General features: G+C 40.5%; 1 protein-coding gene across 4 annotated transcripts in view; it reads right to left on the bottom strand.

Annotated features, from left to right (window-relative positions):
* Nucleotides 1-24,881, bottom strand: part of eif2ak4 (eukaryotic translation initiation factor 2 alpha kinase 4) — a 187,398-nt gene that overhangs the window by 136,491 nt on the left and 26,026 nt on the right. For all 4 annotated transcript variants that reach the window (XM_059952972.1, XM_059952962.1, XM_059952957.1 and 1 more), the window contains exons 5-11: nt 21,568-21,648; nt 20,440-20,600; nt 19,301-19,416; nt 19,027-19,184; nt 13,732-14,267; nt 9,950-10,062; nt 8,807-8,967 (exon numbers count right to left, since the gene is read on the bottom strand). In XM_059952972.1, coding sequence (XP_059808955.1) covers nt 8,807-8,967; nt 9,950-10,062; nt 13,732-14,267; nt 19,027-19,184; nt 19,301-19,416; nt 20,440-20,600; nt 21,568-21,648 — 1,326 coding nt within the window. The remainder of the gene's footprint in view (nt 1-8,806; nt 8,968-9,949; nt 10,063-13,731; nt 14,268-19,026; nt 19,185-19,300; nt 19,417-20,439; nt 20,601-21,567; nt 21,649-24,881) is intronic.

Genomic DNA, 24,881 nt, shown 5'->3' with positions numbered 1-24,881 from the left:
CTTCAGAAATGGTTTGCCATTGCTTTCTTCTGGGCAGTGTCTTTACAAGACAGGCAACCCCAGCCATTATCAATACTCTTCAGTGATTATCTGCCTGGCATCAGTGGTTGTAGACCAGGACTACTATGCACCAGCTGCTCATACAAACATCCACCAGCTGCTCCCATGGTTTCACCTGACTCTGATCGGGGGGGGGCTAAGTGGGTGCCACTCCTTGCCCAAGGCTGACCTACAGACTAGTGGAGGGAAGGAGCACCTCACACCTGCTTTGGTAGAGATGCATCTCCATCCCGCCACCCTAAACACAGCCCATTGTTAAATGACTGAATCAGATACGACACTCTTGTTCTTGATCAGGTTTAATGGTCAAAGCAGACTAACACCCGAATTCAGAGCCACTGCCACTGAGCTGGTACCTTCTGTTGCAACATTAAACTGACACCTTGTCAGTTCCCAAGTCAATTTATCAATTCCAAGGCACAGCCTCCTCTCTGTGCTCAGAACTATCCTGCACACAATATTACCAAAATAAATACCAGTTTGCTGACCTCCTCAATATCCACCTGACTCTTGTAACACGGGCGATGAGATTTCCTGGTGCTGGCTGATGGGAGTAACAGCGATCTCCTGTTGCTCCAATTCTAGTTATCTTACTATTTCCAACCTGTCTTGAAACCTTCATTTTTAAGTGTGATATTTTTTCATTATGGCCACATTAAGGGGTGGCACTAAACAGGATGATCCCCCTGCTTCTCTGGATTCTATTTGCTGCAAAGTCATACACGAGAACCCTGAGAAGTTTCAACAATTCAGCTCTGAATTTAAACAAATAGATGGTAAATTGGATTCTATTCAGCAAACTCTTAATGAACACAATAAACGTATAAAAAATAATGAAGCGATTTTGTCGTCTCTGGAAAAGGAAGTGGATGAACTGCAAAAGCTTTGTGAAAAGCAATCATAGTCCCAACAAAAAGACAGAAGATTATCAACGTAGAAAACTGAAGTAGAAGGAACAACCTAGGGGTTCTGGGTCTCGAAGAATCAATTGAAGGTAATCACCCTATGGAATTCTTTGCAAACTTTCTGCAAGAATTATTTCTGGAAATTTTGGTGTCTTTGCCTATGATTGATCGAATTCACAGGTCTCCCATTTTAGACCTCCTAACAGAGATAGACCAAGATCAGTAATCTTTTGTTTTCATGAATTTAAAACAAAGGAAATCTTAATACATGAATCTTGTCGAAGAGGCATGATTGACTATCATGGTTGCAAGATTAGAATTGTTCCAAGAATACTCGCCTGAGGTTATGCAGGAACATGCTAAGTTCAAAGAAGTTATGTCTGAGTGTTTTTAACAAGGGTTTCAAGCCTTCCCTTCGCTACCCAGCTCATCTCAGAATCACACTTAAAACTGGTTCTTTCAAATGTTTTCGTCCGACTGCTGAAGGACAAAGGTTTTTAAAATCCGAAGGCTAGCTGTTTAGTTTGTCCTTACATGAAAACACACGATTAAATGAGAAACTTTTAATTCCCAAATCCAGTCGAAGGGGCATGGAATAGTAAGATTCTCAAAGACTATTCGCTTGAGGTTAAGCAGGAATGTGCTAAGCTTAAACAAGCTTTGTTTGGATTTTTTTAACAACGGTTTTAACCCGTCCCTTGGCTACCCAGTTTGACTGAGAACCTCATTAAAGATGGATCCTTCAAATAGATTTGTTTGAATGCTGAAGCATAAAGATTTTTTAAATTTGAAAGTTAACTACTTAGCCTGTTTTTTTTTCATGAAGATATAAAATTAAATCTTTAATGTCTTTCTGTATGAACAACTGTATCTTTTACTTTTGGTAAACCTTTGTAACTGATTTCCTTTTGTATTTTTTAACACTGTACAGGTGTCCCCTGTATTTTGAATGCTCGCTTTACGACACCTCGCTGTCATTAAAGACATACCTGTTACTTTGCTAACAGAAGGTGTTTTCACTGTTACGAAAAAAGGCAGCGCGCGCCGAGCAGCCAAGCTCCTCCCCCCGACTGCATTCTAGCCGGCATTGCTTAAACACGTGCCTGTGAGCATCTGTGCTTTAAGTCGATTTATTTTGTGCATCCGTTAGCAAGATGTGTTCTAAGGTATCAGAAAAGCCTAAAAGAGCTCGTAAGGGTGTTACACTAAGCATAAAATTATACATAATAAAGCTTTTCGATTGTGGTGAACGATATAGTGAGTTTGGCTAAGGTTTGTGGAAGTTGATGTTGAAGAGGTTTTGGCATCCCATGACCAAAAACTGACAAATGAAAAGCTGATGCAATTGCAAGAGGAAAAGATAACAATCAAAACTGAACAAAGTAGTGAACAAAGTAGCCCGGAAGTGAAGTCGTCCAGGAACTGAATGTAAAGCAACTGCTTGAGATTTTCGCTGTGATTGACAACTCTGCAATGATTGCAGAAAAGTATGAGTTTAATTTTAACATTGAGGCAGGCAGACATAGAAGGTGGTGACCTGCCAGCCCTGATGGATACAGACGACGAGATGACACCCCAGTGTCCCACCATCCCAACCTCCGACAACTCAGCCTAACACACCATCATCAGTGTGCTCGCTGTCTTCCCGATTCCGGTAAGTGAAACTACACTCTACATATATTATTTCTACTTTATGTAGGCTGTGTATTTTTATGCATTATTGGGTATGATTTGGCAGCTTCATAGCTTAAAGGTCACTGGAGAGAGTGCTTCTGCTGAGAGCGTTTGTGTGAGAATTTCGCTACAGTGGACAGTGTTGCAACGATTGCAGAAGAGTATTCCTACTTTATGCAGGCTGTGTATTTATCAAATCATTCCTGCTGTTACCATATGTTAGGTTTTATGTGTTATTTGGCATGATTTGGTGGGTATATTTTTTGGGTCTGGGAATGCTCACAAATTTTTCCAATATAAATAAAGGGTAATTGCTTCTTTGCATTATGACATTTCACCTTACGAACTGTTTCATAGGAACGCTCTACCTTCGAATAGCGGGGGAAACCTGTATTTTTGATATACAAGAATTGAATTTCTTGTTTGGATATTGTTTAGTCTAGGTTGGAATACAACTAACCTTGAAACTAATTGGAGCGATCACCAGGTTTCTTTGGGGGAGGGGTTGTCTGTAGTTGTAGATGCCTGCTTTCTATTGGTCGGTTTTCTTTCTTTGGGAGGTGGGTGGGGGTATGGTATTTTTTCCTCAGAAGCTGCTTTCGAAATTTTTTTAGCCAACTTGTTGTTTGGTTACCATTTCTCAAGGTTTATGGATTGGTTTTAATTTATATTTTAACCCTTCCTTTAAATAATATTAAAAATGGAACAAATTATTAATCTATTCAGTTTTAACATGAAAGGGTTAAATCACCCTGTTAAACGTAATAAGAATTTTGCTTATATTAGGAAATTTAAAGTCTCTATTAGTTTTTTTTTTACAAGAAACTCACATACACAAATGTGATAATCGACATTTTTTTAGCCATTGGAACGGACTTTGTTTTCATTCGTCTTTTCAGGCCAAATCCAGAGGAGATTCAATTCCCATAGATAATACACTTCCCTTTGTCCAACATCAAATAATGTCTGATGCTAATGGACATTTTGTTATAGCTTCAGGAAAACTAGATAATAACTTAATAGTATTTGTTAATGTGTATGCCCTAAATGTAGATGAACCCGAATTCTTTGAGCATTTTTTTTTCGTTTTTACCAGATCTGAGTCTTTTTTCTTTGGTGATGGGAGGAGATTTTAACTGCTGGCTAGACCCAATGTTAGACCGATCAGCTTCTAAACCAGCATCTCTTAATAAATCAGCTTTGCTTATTCAATCTTTTTTATTGGAATATGGTATTGTTGGTGTTTGGCGTTTCTTACATCCTTTAGATAGGGAGTACTAGTTTTTTTCCCCATGTTTATCATATGTATTCCAGGATTGATTATTTTGTCATTGATAGTCAAATGATTTCATCAGTTCGTCCATGTGAATATAAAGAAATTGCTGTTTCAGATCATGCTCCTGTATTTCTATCTTTAAATCTCCATGGTCCTCCTCAAACAAACAGATTTTGGCATTTTAATACAACTTTGTTATCTGACAAGGAATTTTTAAAATTTCTAGAGGCATATTATTTTGTTTTTTGAAGAGAATAAAAAAGAAGAGACTTCTAATCTTATTGTATGGGATACTTTCAAGGCCTATATTAAAGGACAAATTACTGCCAGTGTTAAGAATAAAGCCAATAAATAAAGAATTGAATTAGCCAATTAATTGAAACAATTAGATCAAAAATATGCTACAGCTCCTGATCCTCTTTTTATATAAAAGATGTGTTTAAATTAAAACTAAATATGATATTCTGTTAACATATCCAATTGAAACTCAACTTTAAAGATAAAACTCAATTTTACATTCACTGAGATAAATCAGGCAAAGTATTGGCCAACCAATTAAAAACTTCTGTAGTTAAATGACAAATTATAGACATTTGCAAAACTAATGGTGATAAGACAACTGATCACTCTTAAATAAATGATACCTTTAGAGAATTCTATTCTAAACTTTATAGTTCTGATTCCCCTAAAGATAATACTGTAATGAATAATTTTCTTGATCAATTAAATATCCCTGCACTTTCTGCAGATAATTGTAAACAGATGGATCGACCCACTTCTTATGAGGAAATTGCTGAGGCTATACCTTCAGTACACTCGGGGAAGGCTCCGGGTCTAGATGGATTTTCTGGAGAATTTTATGAAGCTTTTTCTTCATTAATTACACCGCACTTACACTTAGTCTTTTTGGGTAACTTGTCTCAATCTTTCTATGAAGCCACTATTTCACTTATCCTAAAGAAGAACAAGGACCCAACTGAATGCTCTTCATAGAGCCCAATTTCATTACTCAATGTTGATACTAAAATCCTTTCTAAAGCTCTGGCTCGTAGGATTGAAAATATTCTACCTTCCATTGTTTCTGATAATCAGACTGAATTTATTAAAAACCAATATTCCCATTTTAATATACACCGTGTATTAAATGTTATTTACTCTCCCTCCCAAGAGATATCTGAATGTGTGATATCCTTAGATGCTGAGAAGGCCTTCGATTGGGTTGAATGGAAGTATTTATTTAAAACCTTAGAAAAATTTCATTTTGGACCAGATTTTATTCAATGGATTAAATTACTTTATTTATCTCCTTCTGCTCAGGTTCTTACTAATTTTTGAAATTCCAAACCATTTAAACTTCATCGTGGAACTAGACAAGGCTGTCCGTTGAGCCCTCTGCTCTTTGCTCTAGTTTTAGAACCTTTGCAATTGCTTTTCGAGAATCTAATGGTATCAGTGGTATTTTAAGGAGAGGTATTGCTCACAAAATTTCGCTTTACGCTGATGATATATTGCTGTTTATCTCTAATGTTGAGACCTCGTTACCTTGCATACTTTCTTTACTCTCCCGTTTTAGCCAGTTTTCAGGATTTAAATTAAACCTATATAAGAGTGAATTATTTCCTCTCAATTAATACTAATCTCCCTTTTAAAGTTGTAAGGAATCAATTTACTTATTCGGGTGTAACAGTCACTAAGAATTACAAACACCTGTTTAAACAAAACTTTCGTACTTTATTGAATCATGTGAAAAGGATATCATTAAATTGGTCACCTCTTTCAATACCATTGATTGGACAAATTAATTCTATTAAAATTAATATTCTACCTATATTTATATATCTTTTTCAGGTTTTACCCATTTTTATTCCTAAATTCTTTTCTGACTTTCTTGATTCTATTTTATTCTCTTCTATATGGAAAAATAAATGTCCTCGGTCAAATAAAGTTCATCTTCAAAAATCTAAAAAGTCTGGAAGTTTAGCCTTAAAGTTTTATTACTCGGCAGTTAATATACAATATCTTACATTTTGGCTATATTCTATTAATCGTGTAGACTGTCCGGTCTGGTCTCTTTAGAAGCTAACTCTGTTAATAAATTTTCTATTATTTCTCTTCTTGGATCCTCACTTCCTTTATCTGTAAGTAAACTAACTGATAATTTAATAGTTAAACATACTCTGAGGATCCGGATACAATTTAGAAATCACTTTGGTTTATTGAGATTTTCCCTTTCAAGTCCCATTTATTCTAATTTTTTTCAAAACCCTCCATGACTGATGTAGTTTTTAAAGAATGGGACAGGTTGGGTATTAAATGTTTTTTGGATCTATTTGTTGGAAGAAACCTTTTTTCATTTGTGCAATTGTCAGCTGAATATAGCTTACCCAAAACTCACTTTTCTAGATATTTATAAATCAGAGACTTTTTAATATCTCAATTATGCACATTTCCTATAAGCTCAGATAAGCTTAATAGATGTAATTTTTAGTTTGACACCTTTTCATAATGGTTCAATATCTTATGGTATGTTACTGGAGACAAGGAATGTTCCTTTAGACAAAATTAAGAATCTCTGGGAACAAGATTTACAGACATCAATATCTGAGGAAGCTTGGAATGAAATTTTTAAACTGGTTAATACTTCATCGCTATGTGCTTGTCATTCCCTCAATCAATTTAAGGTGGTACATAGAGCTCATATGAATAAGGATAAGCTATCTTGTTTTTATTCAGATATACCTCCCTACTGTGACAGATGTAATAATGGAGAAGCTTCATTAATTCATATGCTTTGGACTTGTCTGAATCTTGAAAAATATTGGAAGGAAGGTTTTCAAACTTTTCCCTTACTTTTTAGTCAATTTTAAGCCTAATCCTCTGACGGCCCTATTCGATATTGTTGCAGGACAAGATATTAAGCTGAAGGCATCTGATTTAAATATTTTGGCCTTTAGCTCTCTTATAGCTAGGAGGACGCTTTTGTTTAAATGGAAAGATGTTTTCCTCCTACTCATACTCAATGGTTATGCGACCTTATGTCATGATTAGATTTAGAGAAGATTCGTTGTTCAATTTCTGAATCTCCTCAAGACTTTCAAACATTGTGCGGACCTTTTTTGAATTATTTTCAAAACCTTCAATTCATTGTTTACACTCAGATGTTGGCTATTATTAATTTTTACTATATGAGAAGGTATTTTACCTTCTTTTCTCCTTAATAAACAACTTCAGTCTTGGTAGGGGTCAGATTCTTTTTTTTTGGTAATAAATTAGTATATTTCAATATAACTATTGATTAACTTACATGAATACGGGGTAATGAGATTGTTATTATGAACAGATATAATGTAATTGGTAGTTTTTTATCCTTTTTGATCTTTTATATACACTTTCTTGTACTCTGTATTCTTCTATGTAGAAGCTAATAAAAATATTGAAAAGTAACATGGACGATTACATTTTAAAAGTAATCCATAACTTGGGATCCTTCTCCACCATCAGAAGTATGTACAGGACACAGTGCCTCAAGAGGGCAAAACTCCCATCATTCAGGCCAGGCCATCTTCCTGCAGCTACCACTGAGAGAAGGTACAGAAGCCTGGAGCTGCACAACACCAGGTTCAACAACAGCCACTTCCCTGCAACCACTTGGTCTTGAACCAACCGACAGAACCCCAGCCATTACAGTTGACCAACACTATGATCGCTTTGATCACCTTGAACTAAAATAGACTGTGAATTTTTCAATAGTTTCAATAGGTGCATTTAATGTCAGAGAAATATATACAATATACAGCCCAAAATTCTTTTCCTTCGCAATTCTTTTGCGTTTTCTTGTAATAATTTAAGGTAGTTTGCTTTTCTTGTGAATGCTGTTTATATGATGCAGTGTTTCTGGGATGCTGCTGCAAGTAAGATTTTGATTGCACCTGTGCATAGATATTGACTTTGAAGAACTGCTGAAGAGGCACTGAATATCTAATGGATACAATTACAATAGCAGATATAATTACGTAGAATACTCCAGACATTCTCTCTTCCCCTCTTTCCCTCGGGCTTCAAACACACACCATCAGCAGCTTCAACCCACCCCCTCATTACAAGACTGCTGTATGGACTTCTTGTACATTAAAGATGCACTCTAAGTCTCACAATTTACTTTGGCTTGACCCCTGCACTGCGCTATCTCTGTGGTTGTAACACCATATTCTGCATTCTGTTATTGTTTTTCCCTTCTACTACCTCAATGTAATTAGGTTTTAAGAAGATCAGTACGGATGGCTTGCAAGACTAAACTTCTCACTGCATCCCAATATATGCGACTATAACAAATCGATGCCAGAAATGGGGGAAAAAAAACATAAGATCAGTTTGGACAAGAAAGTTCAGAGAAGAGGGACAACCAATTAATTGTTTGGCTCCTTCTCATTCCCTCATGCAGTTACTCCACAAAGGCAAAAGCAAAACAAACTGCAGAAAGAACCAAGTGGGCCAAGCAGCATCTATAGAGGCAAAGAGCCTGTCAGTATTTCAGGCTCTTGACCCGAAATATCAACCTTCTGTGAATGCCGCTGAAACCACCGAGTTCTTCAAGCAAATCTATTGCTTGCTGCAGATTCGAGCAACTGCGGTCTCTTGCCTCTAGTCTCTACTGCAAAAGGCAGCTCACTGCTGGAGGAGGCTGAGTAAAAGCGATCTTAAAACTGCACTATTTTCATTTTGGACATAGGTGACTAGCTACTAGGTTCTTCCTGCAGTTTGTTTTGATTTTGCCTTTGTGGGAATGAGAGGAAAGATTAGCTGTAAATATCACTAGCATTAATTAACATTCAGAGAACAATTTCAGTAATGAAACATTTCAAAAAAAATTACTCCTCTCTCTTAAAATTACCTTGATGACAGCTCCAAAGGCACCTTTCCCCAGAAGTTGCAGCTCCTCAAACTCACTGTAATAGTGTGAGTGTTGCTTCTGGATGTCTGTGTAGACTGAATCTTTCAGAAGCTGGCTGCTTGGAACAATAGTTTCTGCACAGTCCACTCCTCCAGCCAAACCTGATAAGAGAGCAGCCTATCATATTAATTTACTTGTTATGTGCCCTGTCGTATGACGTGGGTGATCACGGTCTTTCCATGACCATGACTGTTCTTGGCAAATTTTTCTACAGAAGTGGTTTGCCATTGCCTTCTACTGGGCAGTGTCTTTACAAGATCCCAGCCATTATCAATACTCTTCAGAGACTGTCTGCTTGTTGTCAGATCACGTTAATAGGGTGTGCATAAAAATAGTCAAGGGAAAATTTGCCATCACATATAATCAAACATAGAACCAAGATCATCACCACCTGTACTTGTAATTAGACTGACCCTAGTCTTCGAGGAAACTGTAAAACTCAAACAAAGCTGTGTGGTGTAAACAAGCAGAGCTGGAAATAGAGAACAAATCATCGGGTGCTGCAAAGTACATGCAAAATACATAATTCAACTTGATTTCCCATCCATCAAAGTTAAGAAAGAAAAACAATAATTAAGATTTTGCTCACAGCCTCAAGCTTCACGTTCAGAGAAGACAGTATTCAGAGACTGGGACATGAAGATAAATGGGGACAGTTGGTGCAGAGACTGTCAAAGGGAAATTAGCACAAGCATGCAACTTTATATGAAGGAGCAGGAAAACTTAAAAAGTCAAAATAATACATGACATACGAACAACATTGAGTCAAAAACACATTACTCATAGCACAATGTCTCTGGGTTTAATTTTTGTAAAAACGGTGTACAATTCAGTATGTTTATGCTGTACATGCTGCTCATCTGATGCTACATGTCTGTGTTAGTGCTGCGTGTAGATTTTTCATTGCACACATATGACGACAAACTCAAGTCTTTTCAAGTATTTATTTCCCAAGTTAAGTAGTTAGATCTGCTCTAATTCAAAGACATTCCAGGCACTGAACGGCAGTCCTGGCCTCTGATGTTGCTGTCTCTGGTTACCGGACTAAAGGATGAACAACAATGTTGATTTTGATCCACTCACCTGGAATTTCTTCGTTGCCACAGTAAGGAGCACGTACAACTGGGGGCTTGATAAAGGAATGCTGAAGCAGCTGCTGGGTGTTCCAGCGTGCTTTATCCTCCAAACATACACACCTACAATACAAGCGACATTCTGAGAGATGGTTGGTCTAATATTCACACCTACTCCAATAACAACTAACCCAGGGTGTATGCAATTCAGTCATTAACAGCTACAGATGCAAACGACTGCAGATGTTGTTTGCAAAAAAAGAAACAAACTGCAGGGGGAACACAGGTCAGGCAGCATCTGCGGAGAGAAACAAACCGTCGATTTTTCAGGTTACGATCCCTGATCTGGACTGGTTGACTGAAAAGTTACACTTTAAATCTGGGGCAAAGACTGGAAAATGAGATGCAGAATGCTATGTAACAAAACATGGTCAATAAAGCACTGTTATTGATTTGTGAACACATCCGTTATACCATGGATGAGTACAAAGCTCAGCCTGTAACTCATACATCTCTATACAGGGATTTATCCTGATAAAGCTGAGAGAAGAGGAGGGAGGGGAGGGGTGCAGCATGGGTAGCGAGAGTGCAAGGCAAGCAGAAAGTGGGGACGTAGGCGAGAGAGCGTAGGCAGATGGGGCCACGGGCGAGAGAGAGAGAGCGGGCGGGCGGGGGCACGAGAAAGCGAAAAAGCGGGGGCGAGGGAATAAGAGCAATGATCTGAAATATTACCTCCCTCTCTCTGCTGCCCCTCCCACACAGGTGCCACCTGACCCAATGAGGGTCCCAGTACCTAATATTTTTATTTCCAGCTTTTGCTTTTCATTTTCTATTTATCTCTATGCTCCATACTCTATACTCTTGATCCTCCATCGTACATGGGCAGGTTCAAGAAGTGAGAAGCCAGCATTCAACCACTGGTGTCAATAACCATCTCCAAAGTGCTTCCACCCTCTAACACTCTCCTGGATAACTGCTATCATCCATGCAGTAGAGTTCAAAGTTGAGTTTGCTGCTTTCAGACAGAGTAACAGATGAGCATGTAATTGGGGGCTGGCGGTGTTGGGAAAGGAATAATTAAGAATCATATTTCTGTTAGTTATGTTTCCCACCTTTCACTGTAAAGGTGAACTGCTTTGCTTACATTGTCAATCACCAATTCATCAGATCAGGATCATTATGGAGGCAGTTCCATGTGGTAGGTGGCATAGAAAAAGTTGGGAAACTCTGCTCCAAACCCATCCTATCCTTGCATTGGTCTGTATGCCTCTTAAACTTCGTTATTTCTCTCCCTGTAGCTCAACCCTTCCAGTTCCTGGCAACATCCTTCTGAGCCTTATAGCAGTTTGTGCCAATTCTTGCTGTCTGGCATGGGTGCTGTAATTATGAAGGATTTTAACAGCTCAAGCAGAGCCTTCCTGGGGCTTTACCTGCTGAGGTTCTTTAAAGAGAAGCTACTGATCCACCTAGACAATATGATAAAGTCACCCATTTGGAACATCAGCAGCTTATTCTGCAGTGTCTGATATGCTGAGTATTCCCAATATTTTGTGTTGTAATCATAATTATTTCTTTAGGACAGCAAACAAGATCTATTTACTCTGCAGGTTCTGGGTCAAATAAATAAATTACTCAACACTTTGTGGCTATGCAATTGATGCTAATGTAAATAGTAGAGTAATATTGTGAAAGAAAATACTTCACATATCAAGGACTGTTTGGCCTATAATGGACAAGTTGACATAGTTATTTGTTGATAAGCAAGGGGCTTCGGTGCCCCAATCAATACTTATTCCACATCCGTCCATCTGTTCGTTATGTGCCATGTCGCATGACCATGGTCGCATCACCACAATTGTTCTTGGCAAATTTTCTTCGGAAGTGGTTTGCCACTGTCTCCTTTTGGGTAGTGTCTTTACAAGTCAGGTGACCCAAACCATTATCGATAATTCAAATGTCTCCTAACCAGGACTTGTGATGTTCATCAGCTGCTCATACGACCATCCTAAACATGCTTCCGTGACCCAATTCCTGGGGGGGGCGGGCTAAGCAGGTGCTACACCTTGCCCAAGGGTGACCTGCAGGCCAGTAGAGGGAAAGAGCACCTTACACCTCCTTTGACAGAGATGTGCCTCCACCCCGTCATCCCACTATCTACATCTAAAGCAGATTCTCGCTACTAGTTTCAATTAGGTGTCATTTTATCCTGCATTACAACAAAAGCTACACTTCTAAATGGCCCTTTGATGCATCCCAAGAGGGGCAAGTTGCTACTTAAGCACAAATATCTTGTTACATGTCAACGTTGTTTTAATTAACCATAATCGTCATTTAGGTGCGCCTGGACGGGGCGTGGGGGGGGGCATCATTTAGGTGCACCTGGATGGGGGAGGGGGTGGATGGTGTCATATATCAAATGAGTGTAGGCTTTTTCTATTCAATTCGGGAGGTTTCTGGAAATTTTGGCAGCTAAGTGATACAACGGACTGCGAGACCAGCGAGAGAGTGAGTTGAAGAGTGAGTTAGTTGAAGAGTTCACTATAGCAGTGGGTGATCCTAATATTTCTCTGTGTTCAGAGGATTGTGATAATTTGCGGCACACAGTGCCTATTGGACACGTGACTGTCACTTTGTATGATCCATACTTAGATTTCTGGAGTATCCTTTGCCAACCACTTTTTGTTAATCCATACATGGATTCGGGTGTGTTATGTGGCAATCGCTTGCACTAAGGAACATTCCATAACCATCACCTTGTGATATCCCTACTTGGATTTTGGAACTTAGGCGTCACTTTGTTATCCCTGAGTGAACTCTAGTATTTAAGTGACGACCACTCAACTTCTGGAATCTTCTGCGACCGTCACCTTGTTATCTCTGCGTGGATACAGTGTGTTACGTGACAATCACTTGTCTTCTGAAATTCTTTGTGATCATCACCTTGTGTCATCTTAATGTGGATTTATGAACCCTTCCTCACAGACACCTGTACCTGTACCCGTGGCTTCCGGAACCTTCTGGATTGCCATCCTAGGACTCTGTTTGAGTAACCTGGATGGGGACTGTTTCCAGACCTCCACGGTTTGTGAGTTAAGATGCATTGCACTGTTAATTTTTGGTTAGGGGAGCAATTGTTTTAATTGTCTCTATTTTTGTGTAGGTATTGAAAATATATTTGTTGAACATTAAAATCTGTGTCTGTGGTCTATTGCCGCTGGCACGTAACAATCTGATTTCATTCGCGTTGCTACGAGTAAGATGCAGACTGGTTATTTATCATTTACCGCAAAAACCGCATGACGTACTTCCTCAACGGTGGGTATAATCGTCCATCTAAACTCCCACTCATCCAAAACAAAACAAATACACTTCTACTGAGGTATTAACGTGGCAATGATCTGACAGCAAAAAAACATCTCCAACAAATGGCATTTCAGCTACTGCTCTGAAATGGACGAAGCTTGCTCGAGCATCTACCAGATGATTCCCAACCTTTTTTATGCCATGGACCCTTGCCATTAACCAAGGGGTCCATGGACCACAGGTTGGGAACCTCTGCTAGAAGCAGAAAATTCCAGTCCACTTGGGATAGGACGATCCCACCAGTGCAAAGCTTGTACCTTATGACTTGCATCAGCACCTCCATAAGCAGTGGTGAGGGAAAAAATCAAGACAGGATTTGCATTTCTGTTCATAACCCACGTCACATTGAACATCAAATGATCCATTTGCCATCAACTGGGGTGGGGGAGGGGAGGGAGAGCTGGATGAAACTGGTAACATTCCACTTACTTGTTTAGGAAATCCTGGAAGTTACCAGGCAGGTTGTTTGGCACAGTTATTGGGTATTCCTTCACAGCTGCCCCCTGGTTAAGAGCCAACAAGAGGAGGCCCAGCCTCCAGACATCCCCCTTTTTTCCACTCTTGTAAGGCAGAGCATTCTCACTGAATCGCACTTTTGTCTGCTCAAACACATCCTCCTTGCATATGTCTGCCAGCCTCTTAGAGATGCTGTAATCTGTCAGTTTCACATTGCCTTTGTTGTCCACCAGAACACTGGAGGCATCAAGCACCTTGTGCACCACTGAGTTACTGTGCAGGTAGTCCAAGGCTGTCAGGAGCTGTAATGCATAATGCTGGAGCTGGTCGACTGCAATGGGGGTCCCTTTGCTCAGAACATCGGACAAGCTGGAGCCACTGACGTATTCCACAAGCAGACTGACCACAATGGAGTCCTCCTGCTCCTTACAGCACATCGCCATGTAACGTACCAGATTCTCGTGGCTCAGTTTCAACAGGGAACTAAACTCAGTTTCTGCACCTTGAATCTGGAAAACAAAACATGGTGATTCTAACAGGCAGCATGCTTAATGCACCAAACTTACTTCAGCACCACAATCCTGTGAGCAACCCACCACAGACCCTGTCCAAGAAATGGATTACTGTAAATCCCTGCATTTCCAATTAGCCATTCAGGAGTGGGGAGGACAGAGGCATACCCCTTTCATTTTCTTTCTCTCCACCCTCTCCTTCTCCTTTTCTTTCAGTCCACCTCTTTGACAGCTCAGTACCCAATGGTCTTGTGTTCCCTCCTTTCTGACAATCTCTCACCATTCAGATCATTTGGATAATTATCTGCCTTTCTGTTTTTAGAACCAAAGTACATAACCTCACATTTACCCATAACTTTGAAGAAAGGGAGGGGGTGGGAAATGTAGTCTGTAGGAAGACCGCAGTGAAAAGCCAGAGAGAAGATCAGGGCAGATCCAAAGGATGGAGCAGTGCCTGAAAACGAAGAGTCGTACTGGAGTTATCCACTAACGTGGAGGCCAGAAAGGCAAGCAGGTCTTGAGAAGTTTGGTGAGACAGAGCTTAGGATAATTTGAGGCAACAGAGAAAGAGCAGAAAGATGCAAATTCAGAACTGGAGATGGAGAGACGTTGGTAAACTAAAGGAATTCAGGATGTAAGCTAAGACAGTTGAATGGATGGTCAGTGAGAATGAAGGTCATAACTTCCCAAAGGCTTAGACAAGACAGCAGCAAGGGCAGGCAGGAAGAATTTGAGAAGATACTAGCAGTGGAGAAAACTTAGCAGTAATAACTGATAAAGATCATGAATTTCAGGGAGAGTTTGAGAAGAGAGTGATAGAGTGAATGGGATTAAGCACCAGAAGGTATGATAATGATGGGAGAATGGTTGAACAACAAATCATAAACAGGGGAAAATTTTTTGGTTGGTCTATCTGAAAATTTAGGAGCCATCTTGCCATTAACAATGTCCTGACCCTTTACATTTGATCTCCTAAAGTGCAACACCTCACATTTGGTCAGATTAAACTCTGCCCACATCTTCAACTGATCTATATTCTACTGTGTCCTTTGTCAATCTTCTACACTATCCACAACGCCATTCATTTTGTATCGTACACAAGCTTACTAACCCAGCCATCCACGTTTTCATCCAGGTCATTTAAGTACATCACAAACAGCTGAGGTGCCAGTATGGATCCCTGTGGAACACCAGTCACACACATCCAGCCAGAATAAGTCCCATCATCTACAACCCTCCATCTTCTATGTGCAAACCAATCCTGAATCCAAACAGCCAAGCCACTGGGAATCCCCTGGATGTTAATTTTCTAGATGAGCCTCCCATAAGGGATCATATCAAACTCCTTTCTAAGATCCACATCCACAACTCTACCTTCATCACCTCCTCGAAAAATCCAATCGAGTTAATAAGAAACATTGACTGATCCTAATTTACTACGCCTTTCCAAATACACATAAATCCTATCCCTAAGAATCCCCTCTAATAGCTTCTAGTCTCACTGATTTAGACTCACAGGTCTATAGATTATCCCCATTTCCTTTCTTGAATAACAGATCATCATCAGATACCCGTCAGTCCTCCAGGCCTTTCCAGTAGCTAGAAGCGTGAAGATCCTGGTCAACATCCCAGCAATCTCATCTCTTGCTTCTTTCAATATCCTGTGGTGTATCCCATCAGGTCCTGGGGACTTAACCACTTTAAAGTTCTTTAAGATACCCCAGCACTACCTACTTATATCAGAATACCCAAGCATATTAGCACTAATCTCACTATACTCCACATCCTTGGTCTTGGTAAATGCTGACACAAAATATTCATTTAATATCTTGCCCACATTCTCTGCCTCCAAGCACATTTCCCCTCCTTTATCTTTTCTAGGTCTTTCCTTGCCCATCCTGGCTCTAATTCCCTTCTGGAGTTATTTTCCAACTTTTTTTAAAAATATAATTTTCAAGGGCTCCATTTGATATTAGTTTCCCAAATCTTACATATACCTCTTTATCCTTCTTAACTAAATTTACCAGTACTCTTGACATCTCACTGGAATATATTTGTCTTGTATGCTGTACAGTTGCTAGTTAAACACCCTCCACATATCAGATGCTGAAAAGTTCAAAAACAACTGTCTCCAATTTGCCCTGTTCCAATTTTATACACTCCTGCAAGGACTTAACTTATCTAAAGCTATCTGAGAAATTTTAAAGTTTGGGTCACTGTTCTCCAGCTGTTCTGCCACTGAAAGGTCAGTCAACTGGCCAGGCTTACTAATCAACACCAGATCTAGTCTGGACCCTGCTAGATGCACCTAACGTATCCTCCTCTCTCTAAATGTCTTACACTAACAATGTCCCAGTCTATACTAAGAAAACTGAAGTCACCCCAGAACAGCAAGCCAGTGGTTCATGCATATTTCCCTATTCTGCATGCAGATCTATTCCTCAGTGCCCTATGGGCTATGAATGGGGGGGGGGGGGGGGGTGATCTACAGGATAACCCCAGAGTGAATGTATCTTTGTTATTTTTGAGTTCTATGCATATAGACAGAGAATGAGCCACCATTGTATCCTGAGTATCAACGTGATATTATCCCTAATTAATAGTGCAACTCCACCCCCCCCCCCCCCCCCAGCTGCCTTCAGTCATGATTTACCTGAAGAAGCTGCAAGACAAATTCAATAGGTAAGAAAGCTTCTAATAAAATGAGCTGCACGACCTCAGGCCACAGATGGGATCAAAGTTCTATAGTCATTTTACACATAATCATGAATAAGACTGAACAAGCACGCAGAGGAGCCTACTCCAAGAACATGTCTACCATCTGTGCTGGAGGAGAAAGGAGCACTTGCAACCACGTGCACCAAGAAAGAATACTGCAGCCCGTTGTCACCCACTGAACAGCAACTAGGAACGGGCACAAACACTGCCCCTGCCAGCAACCCAAAAAGCCACCTAGAAAAAAAAGTGGCAAAGCGTCAATGTGCTCCTTACAAGTTATGAAGGAGACGCGAAGCAGCAGAGAAAATTTTAAGGACACCATTGTTATTTGTGTTTACAGTATGATAGTTCAACAGGACTTGCATTTTTTATTCTACTTACTGAGATACAGCATGGAATAGGCCCTTCCGGGCCTTCGGGCCATGCTGCCCAGCATCCCCCGATGTAACCCAAGCCTAATCATGGGACAATTTACAATGACCAATTCACCTACCAACCCACTGGTAGTCCAGTTAAAGATTCTCAGGATAAAAACACCAAGAGCATGAGATACTTCCAATTGCATCCTTTGTTTCAGAGACCACAGATGCAGATCACAATGCTGCAATTGACCAGGAGTAACAGTGCAAGTCTAGCCAATGTGTAAAGGACTTAGGAGTCGGAAAAAGCCGAAAATCTCAATGATGTGGGGCAGGGGGAAGTGGTAGAGCTCACTCCAAGAAAAGAGACGAAAGGACCGGACGAGAGTCAAAGGATGCTTGTGGTGTGAAAAATGGAAAATGGTCTAAGATGATTTCATCAATATAAACCAGGAGTCGAAAAAGCAAGCAAGAGCCAATGGATGTAAAGAGGGTTTCTTCTTTTTGTTAACTAGCAGGAATGCTAATTTACTGATAACGAGAATGGTATTCCTTTGTAAACCAAATGGGGATTAATGTTCTTTCTTCTGAGTCTGTAAGCTTTTGTTGACGGGCTTTTGGGCAGATCGGCGCGAGGGGGTCGAGAGAGAGGACGCAATGCTCTAAGCTGGGTGAGGATCGGACCCCAAAGGGGGGTCCGAGGCCGGGAGATTCTCCGAGGAGGGGGGGGATGAAGCTAGATGTGCTTGGTTGACCACTCGGAGGGTCCTGAGCTGTTTGGAGAGTCGAGGAGTTCGGAGGGTCCTGAGCTGCGAGTCGAGGAGTTCGGAGGGGAGCGAATGGTGGCCAGAAGACTTCAGTAATTGAGCTCCAACGGCTGTGCACGAAGTGGTTTGGACTTTGATAAGTTTGGCGCCTTTTCTTTAATTTTCTCTTCAGATATACTGTATCGTTATTAATCACTTAGTTATAGTAACCTTTATAAATTGTACTCATTTAATCGCATATGGTGTACTGTCTGTTTTTGGGCGAGGCAGGGACATCACACAGCATCCACACCAGCTGATTACCCAGTTTGGCGGGGCCGAAGGCTGCTCCCCCTAGACGAGAACGAGCTGAGCGAGCCTGAGGCGACCCAGGGGGTTACAGATGATTTCATCAATATAAACCAGGAGTCGAAAAAGCAAGCAAGAGCCAATGGACAAAGGATTCTTTGGGAGGAGAGGAGACTAAGTTCAGAGAAGAGAGAGAGAGCAACATTATTGGAGGTGAACACCATATTCTCCTTGCATGAGGGAAATGGAAACATTATTGAGAAACTCTCCCTTTAAAACATATAGCAACACCTTCAGCACTTGGCAAGCATACAACTTACGACAGATTTCCCTGCTGCATTTTAAGTGTTCACCTCTGTCAGGCAAGCCAGTTACTTGGCCTACATTTGAAGAGATTGTCCATGTGATACCAAAGAGCCAGAAATTAGATGAGCTTGTCTAGATTATTTTCCCAAGGCAAAGTTAGTCAAAACTGAGAATGTGAATCACTACCAGCTTGACTTACAGTCTGTGTTCCAGTCCTAAATCTTTAGACCAGTGCCTCCCAACAAACTTGCCACTTTCTGACAAAAATGATAATTAACACCAAATCAGAAGTTGTCTTTTAGAAATCAACATTAATACCTTTTTTTTGCATTTTTCAATCTTGTCCTTCTCCTCACTGGTGAGAAACTTGCCCATCTTCTTCTGCCATTGAAGAACCCACTCATAGACCATCACAAAACTTCCTGTCAACTCTTCAAAAGCGTTGTAAACCGATCGGCTCAGGTTTTCACTCTCACCTAGCGCACGAAGACGAACAAGCCACTTACATCTCTCAATAACATCAAGCTCCAGATACCAAAATGTTTCATGAGGGCAATGAGTTTAACATGCAGACACTAAAAACGTTCCTCACCAACAACCTTTCCCAAGTGTACAGTAAACCCTCCGGTTGATCCTGTGTTAAAGTGTATCACTTTGTACAGTTTAGAACTGTCTTCATTGCTACAGACAGAAATCTGGTGTTCTCGCCTATAAATTGAAAAATAATTTGCATTACACTGTTTAATACTAATGGAGTTGTTGTTATTAATCAGTTTTCACATAGCAAAATAATTTTCACAGCAGCATTATCAGTCTAATTTGAAACTAGAACCCTCACAATCAAAGCTTAGTCAAAATGATAGATTTTAAGAGGAGATAAGAGTGAAGGTTTAGAGACGGATGAGAAAGATTCACTATTTTCTAAACTGCAGGACAAGACTGTGCAGGCTCACATATAGGAATCACTTCAATAAAATTAGTGGAGAGTTTTTTTTAAAAAGTCCTCCCAACTTGCAGACATCTGTCTAATGGACATCCTATACATGAAACACCTCGGCTGACAAAGGAGCTGGTGGAACTCACGGGGTCAGTCAGCATACATGGAGAGAAACAGACAGCCGACACTTTGGGTCAGTACCCTTCATCATGAAACGAGCAAGAGGGATTCGCTGGATGCTTCGGGCTGTAGTCATCTTCTGCCAGGTGGGAATAACACACCTCCATGTGCCCTCTCTTCACACCACCCACCCTCTACCCATCTGCCAGGCCTCAACTATCAGGGCTGCGTCGAGCCGAGCCGAGCCGGGACTGTCTCACTCTCCCGACACAGTTGTGATCCTCTCCCACGCACTGTTTCCCTTCACTTCCAACCCCCAAACAATTCTCAGGAACGAAATCCTGTCACAAGCTGGGGACTGTCTGTAATCAAAAAGCTGGTGGAATACTGATAGTCATCTCAGTGGTTGTGAGCAATGTTGCTTCTGTATTGACCTCTGGTTATGCATTTAATACTTCATTCTACAATTCCAATGCCCTCCAGAAGATTACTAAATAGAAAAAAAACAAAAATACATTTAGTTCTAATTAAATAGCAATAATGAACAATTTTCAAAATGTGTTAACTTGTGAAGCCTAGTGACTAGCCAACTTGGGATCCAATTCAGCTGAACTCAACCTGCACCTGGAACCACGTTCACTCTTACTGCCAATAGTTCGCTATGATCTTCATACTTGGAGCGGCCGTTGGAACTTGTTCGGCGACGACTGTTCCCTCCTTTTTTGTGATCGACTCGCTCCATTGTGTTGTTCAAATTGGCAGAAGGCTGCTGGTTTAAAGCAGGAATTCTGGAAGTGTTGACTGGAAAGATCTCTTGGGCACTTTCCAACCTTTCCTGGGGCGTGGGGAAAGAAGGAAAGCAAAAGTGGAAGATTACATTCACACACGCCTGAGTGTTACATTTAGTCTCAGCATCCTTCCAGAATATAAGCAGCCGGAGTAGACCATTTAGACCCTTCAGCCTGTCACAGCACTCAATCTGTAGAGTTACATGGCCATTTTACATCCCTGCCACTAACCACAACCTCTAATTGCGAGTGTTTCAAACAAAAATTAACCTGCAAGCTTGAAAATGTTTGCTTTTGAGGACCTAACTGTTGGCCTTTTGCCATCCAAGATTTCTGCCCATTAGCTGTCCTTTTCGTGCAACCCTTTAAAAGTTCTAAATTGGTTTTATGTTGCCTCCCCCATTCCAAAATAATGCATCAATGTCATTAAATTTCATCTGCAAACCAATTATTTTGTCCCTTCTTTTGCATCCACCTCAATTCTGCCACTGTCCTTCTCACTTTACTACGCTCTTCTCCCTTCAGGAATTACATTCTTTGTAACGTTAGTGTAGCCAGCCGGTGGTGTAGTGGCATCAGCACCGGACTTCAAAGTCTGGAGTTCAAATCCGGCTGGCTCCTTCCACGCTTTCCATTATGCTAGGTTGAGCGTTAAGCTAGCCGCACAGCCTTATAAAAAAAACAGTAATTGCTACAGAAAAGGCAAAAATGTGCAAAAAGGAACAATACATTGATGCACATCAAAAAGAAACCTTGTTCTCATTACCCATCCAAGTGGGACACCTTCATTTATTTTCTGACAACACAAAGAACATTTTCAACCTCAGGTAAGATTAGGCAGCCGTTCCATGTACCTTAATTCTGCTGAATCTATTCTCGACAATTCCACAAATGCCTTGTGCACATCCATTAATTGAGCACATCAGCTCTCCATGATTTCATTAGGAACGAGATGAAGATTTACATCTCATCCTCTTGTGTATCAGAGGTCTGAAGAGACACGTTCCTACAAACCTGCTTGGCCAATTGATCCAGCTTCTTTGCATCCTTCTTTTCTTCTTCTCGCCTCTGTATTTCTTCAAGGATTTCACGTTGCTTCAAAAGCAATAAGAATTTAATATTACGTTAAAGCATCATGAGACTATTTAAAACTATAAGCAAAAAGCAGAATATAGAGGAACTCAGCAGGTCAGGCAGCATCTGTAGACCAGATAATTTTGAAAATGCTGGTTTTGCGTAAAAACAATAGGCGTCCACACCAAGCGTTTTTGAAAATATCTCTGTCCACGTTGAAGTGGAGATTTCGGCGAATCTCCTCCTACTGCGCATGCACAGGACACATCTACTGAAAACAAGCCACATATTTGGTGTCGAATCTCAGCGTGAAAGACAGTGCGTGTTTGTTCAGTTACAGACTAGAAAAACTTAAACGACAGGCAGCTGTTGGCTCTCGAGCAGAAGGACTTAAAAGTAAAAAAAAACAAATACTGAAGCATATGGAGGCAACCGACAGGGAGTTTACGGAGTGTATGACCCGGCTGACGACAAACATAGAAAAACTGACTAATTCTGTTGCATTAATAAAGCACCTTGTTAAATGTGTCTGCATCAGTATTATCTTGTATTTCCATACAATGTTACATTAGGCTGTTACACATCTATTGTCAGAGAAATATTTGCATAAATAGGTAAACCACCTTCATACGAGCAAGGACAGAAAACAGGGCAAAGTGAATATGCTTATTTATTCAGTAAGCTATGGGTCAAAGTATTTGGTGAGTACATTTCTAACTTTTCTGGCATCAGTCTCGTTGCCATCTGCCATCAAGAAATTGTTAGGTTGTGTTCAAGAAAACAATGAAATGGAGCACTGCCATCTGACAGCGTTTTCAGATTTCTCCGGTTACCCTGTCCACAATGACCTGCCGAATTGGCATTTTCAGAATTACACACCCTGGAAAGCGTTTCTGAAAAGCTCCGGTATTGTCCCCCGATACCGATGGATGTAGCCTAAAAGTGTCATTGCCCCAACTGTTAATTCCCCATTTTCTCCTAATTTCCTTTGATAGCTGCACACCTGGTTTTCATCAAGACCTGCAGCATAAGAACCCTAGCTTTGTACCCACTAGTTGCCAGATCATTGGTTTTGCCAGTGTGGTAATTAACGTTTCCCAGCCGCTTAGGATTATGTGTTCTAAGGCTACGTCCACATTAGACCGGATAAATCCGTAATCAAAGCTTTTTCTCTTCATTTTGACCCCCTGCCCACACTGAAGCAGCGTTTTCCTCCCCCGAAAACTGAGATTTTCAGAAACGCTCTCCAGAGTGAATAAATCTGAAAACGCCTAATATCCAGCGTAGTGTGTATGGGGTAACCGGCTATTTTTAAAACAGCTGTCATGACGTGCCAGAACAAATGTTGGCAGCAGCATGGCATTTCGTTGTTTTCTTGAACACAACCTCCAACACCACAACAATATCTGACAATAGATGTGCAACAGCCTAATGTAACATTGTATGGAAATACAAGATAACAGTGATGAAGACATGTTTTATACATTTAACAAGGTGTTTTATTAATGTATTGCTTGTGCAAACATTCAATAGATGCAACTGTCACTTTTGCTCAGTAACTCATTTTATTGCACATGTTAAATACAGCAAAATAATACAGAAAGACATGGCAAAAGTAAAGGGAAAGAAATGAGGTAACAGCAAATTTCACCTTTACCCAGCAACAAGCCTTATTGCATTTAGTTGTAGCTGTTGTCCTTCTCATCTGTGAAGAGACTATGGCTGTAGGAAATGTTTCTGGACAAGCACGCATCAAGTCTTTCTTCTGGCAATTTCCTTTTAAGTTTTTCTAGTCTGTAACTGGACAAACGCACACCAAGTATACTGTTTCCTCTTCGCTTGTTTTCTGTGTGTCCTGCACATGCCCAGTAGGAGGAGATTCACCCAAATATCCGTTTTAATGTGGATAGAGGTATTTTTAAAAACGAAATCGGCATTTTCAAAATTATCCGGTCTAGTCTGGACGTAGCCTAAGTTTTGCTTCAGTACTGAGATTTACCTGTGAAACTGTCTCTCAGTGTCAAGATAAGTTTTCTAAGTTCTACTCCAGTTCCAAGGTTTACCTGTGAAACTACGTCTCTCCGTGCAAAGGAAAGTTTTGTCTGTCACTTCCCTTTCTACGCTCCCTCTCAATATCAGTTCTGCCTGCCTCCTGCTTCCCTGCACTCCCTCCTGTTTGCCGTTCAACGCTCATGCCCACGTCTGCATCCTAACTCAATCTCTGTGCCTGAGTCCTGCGTTTGGGTTTGCCTCATTCGTTGCAACAAAAAGGCAGCTAATTCTGCAGCTGAGAAATGGAAAGCAAGCATACCTCAGAGGGCAAACAAGAGAAATCCAAACAACACACACAAAATGCACAGTTTTGGTCTTTTTGTTAGATTAACACCTTGAACATGCTTAGGATATTTTTAGAAGACAACAATATTGGCAGAATGATTGGCTGTGAGAAAGGAATGCTTCAGTTGTAGGAGAGTACTAATGGACAGGTATTTGGACAATAAATTGCAAATGGAACTCAAACAGTAAATGGTAGAATATTGCAATGTAGAGAAACATGGGAATGGATTCCTAAAGGTAGCATGGTAGATGGATTACTAATTGGTCCATGCACAGAATATGAAAGCAGGCAATTATTGTGGGAAAGCAATAAGACCATAAGATATAGGAACAGAATTTGGCCATTTGGCCCATCGAGGATGTTCTTCCATGTCATCATGGCTGATCCAATTTCCCTATCAGCACCAATCTCCTGCCTCCTCCCCATATCCCTTCATGCCCTGACCAATCAAGAATCTATCACCCTCTGCCTTAAATATACATAGACTTGGCCTCCACAACTATGCCAAAGAAATCCAAAGATTCCCTACTCTCCAGTTAAAGATATTCCTCTTTATAATCTTTATTCTGAAAGGATGTCCCTCTATTCTGAGGCTGTGCCTTAAGATTCTCTCACCATAGGAAACATCCTCTCCACATTCACTATATCAAGGCCTTTCGCAATTCGATAGGTTTCAATGAGGTCACCCTTCATTCTTCTGAATTCTAGTGAATACAGTCCCAGAGCCATCAAATGCTCCTCATTTGACAAGCCATTCAATCCTGGAATCATTTTTGTGAATTTCCTCTGAATCTTCTCCAGTTTCACCATATCCTTTGTAAGATAAGGGACCCCAAACTGCTCACAATACTCCAAGTGAGGCCTCACCAGTGCTTTATAAAGTCTCACATTACATCCTTGCTTTTATATTCTAGTC

Source organism: Hypanus sabinus, chromosome 2, assembly GCF_030144855.1.
Source record: "Hypanus sabinus isolate sHypSab1 chromosome 2, sHypSab1.hap1, whole genome shotgun sequence".
Lineage (NCBI taxonomy): Eukaryota > Metazoa > Chordata > Chondrichthyes > Myliobatiformes > Dasyatidae > Hypanus > Hypanus sabinus.
Note: the sequence above shows the minus strand (reverse complement) of the source record. Positions and strands in the feature narration are given on the sequence as shown.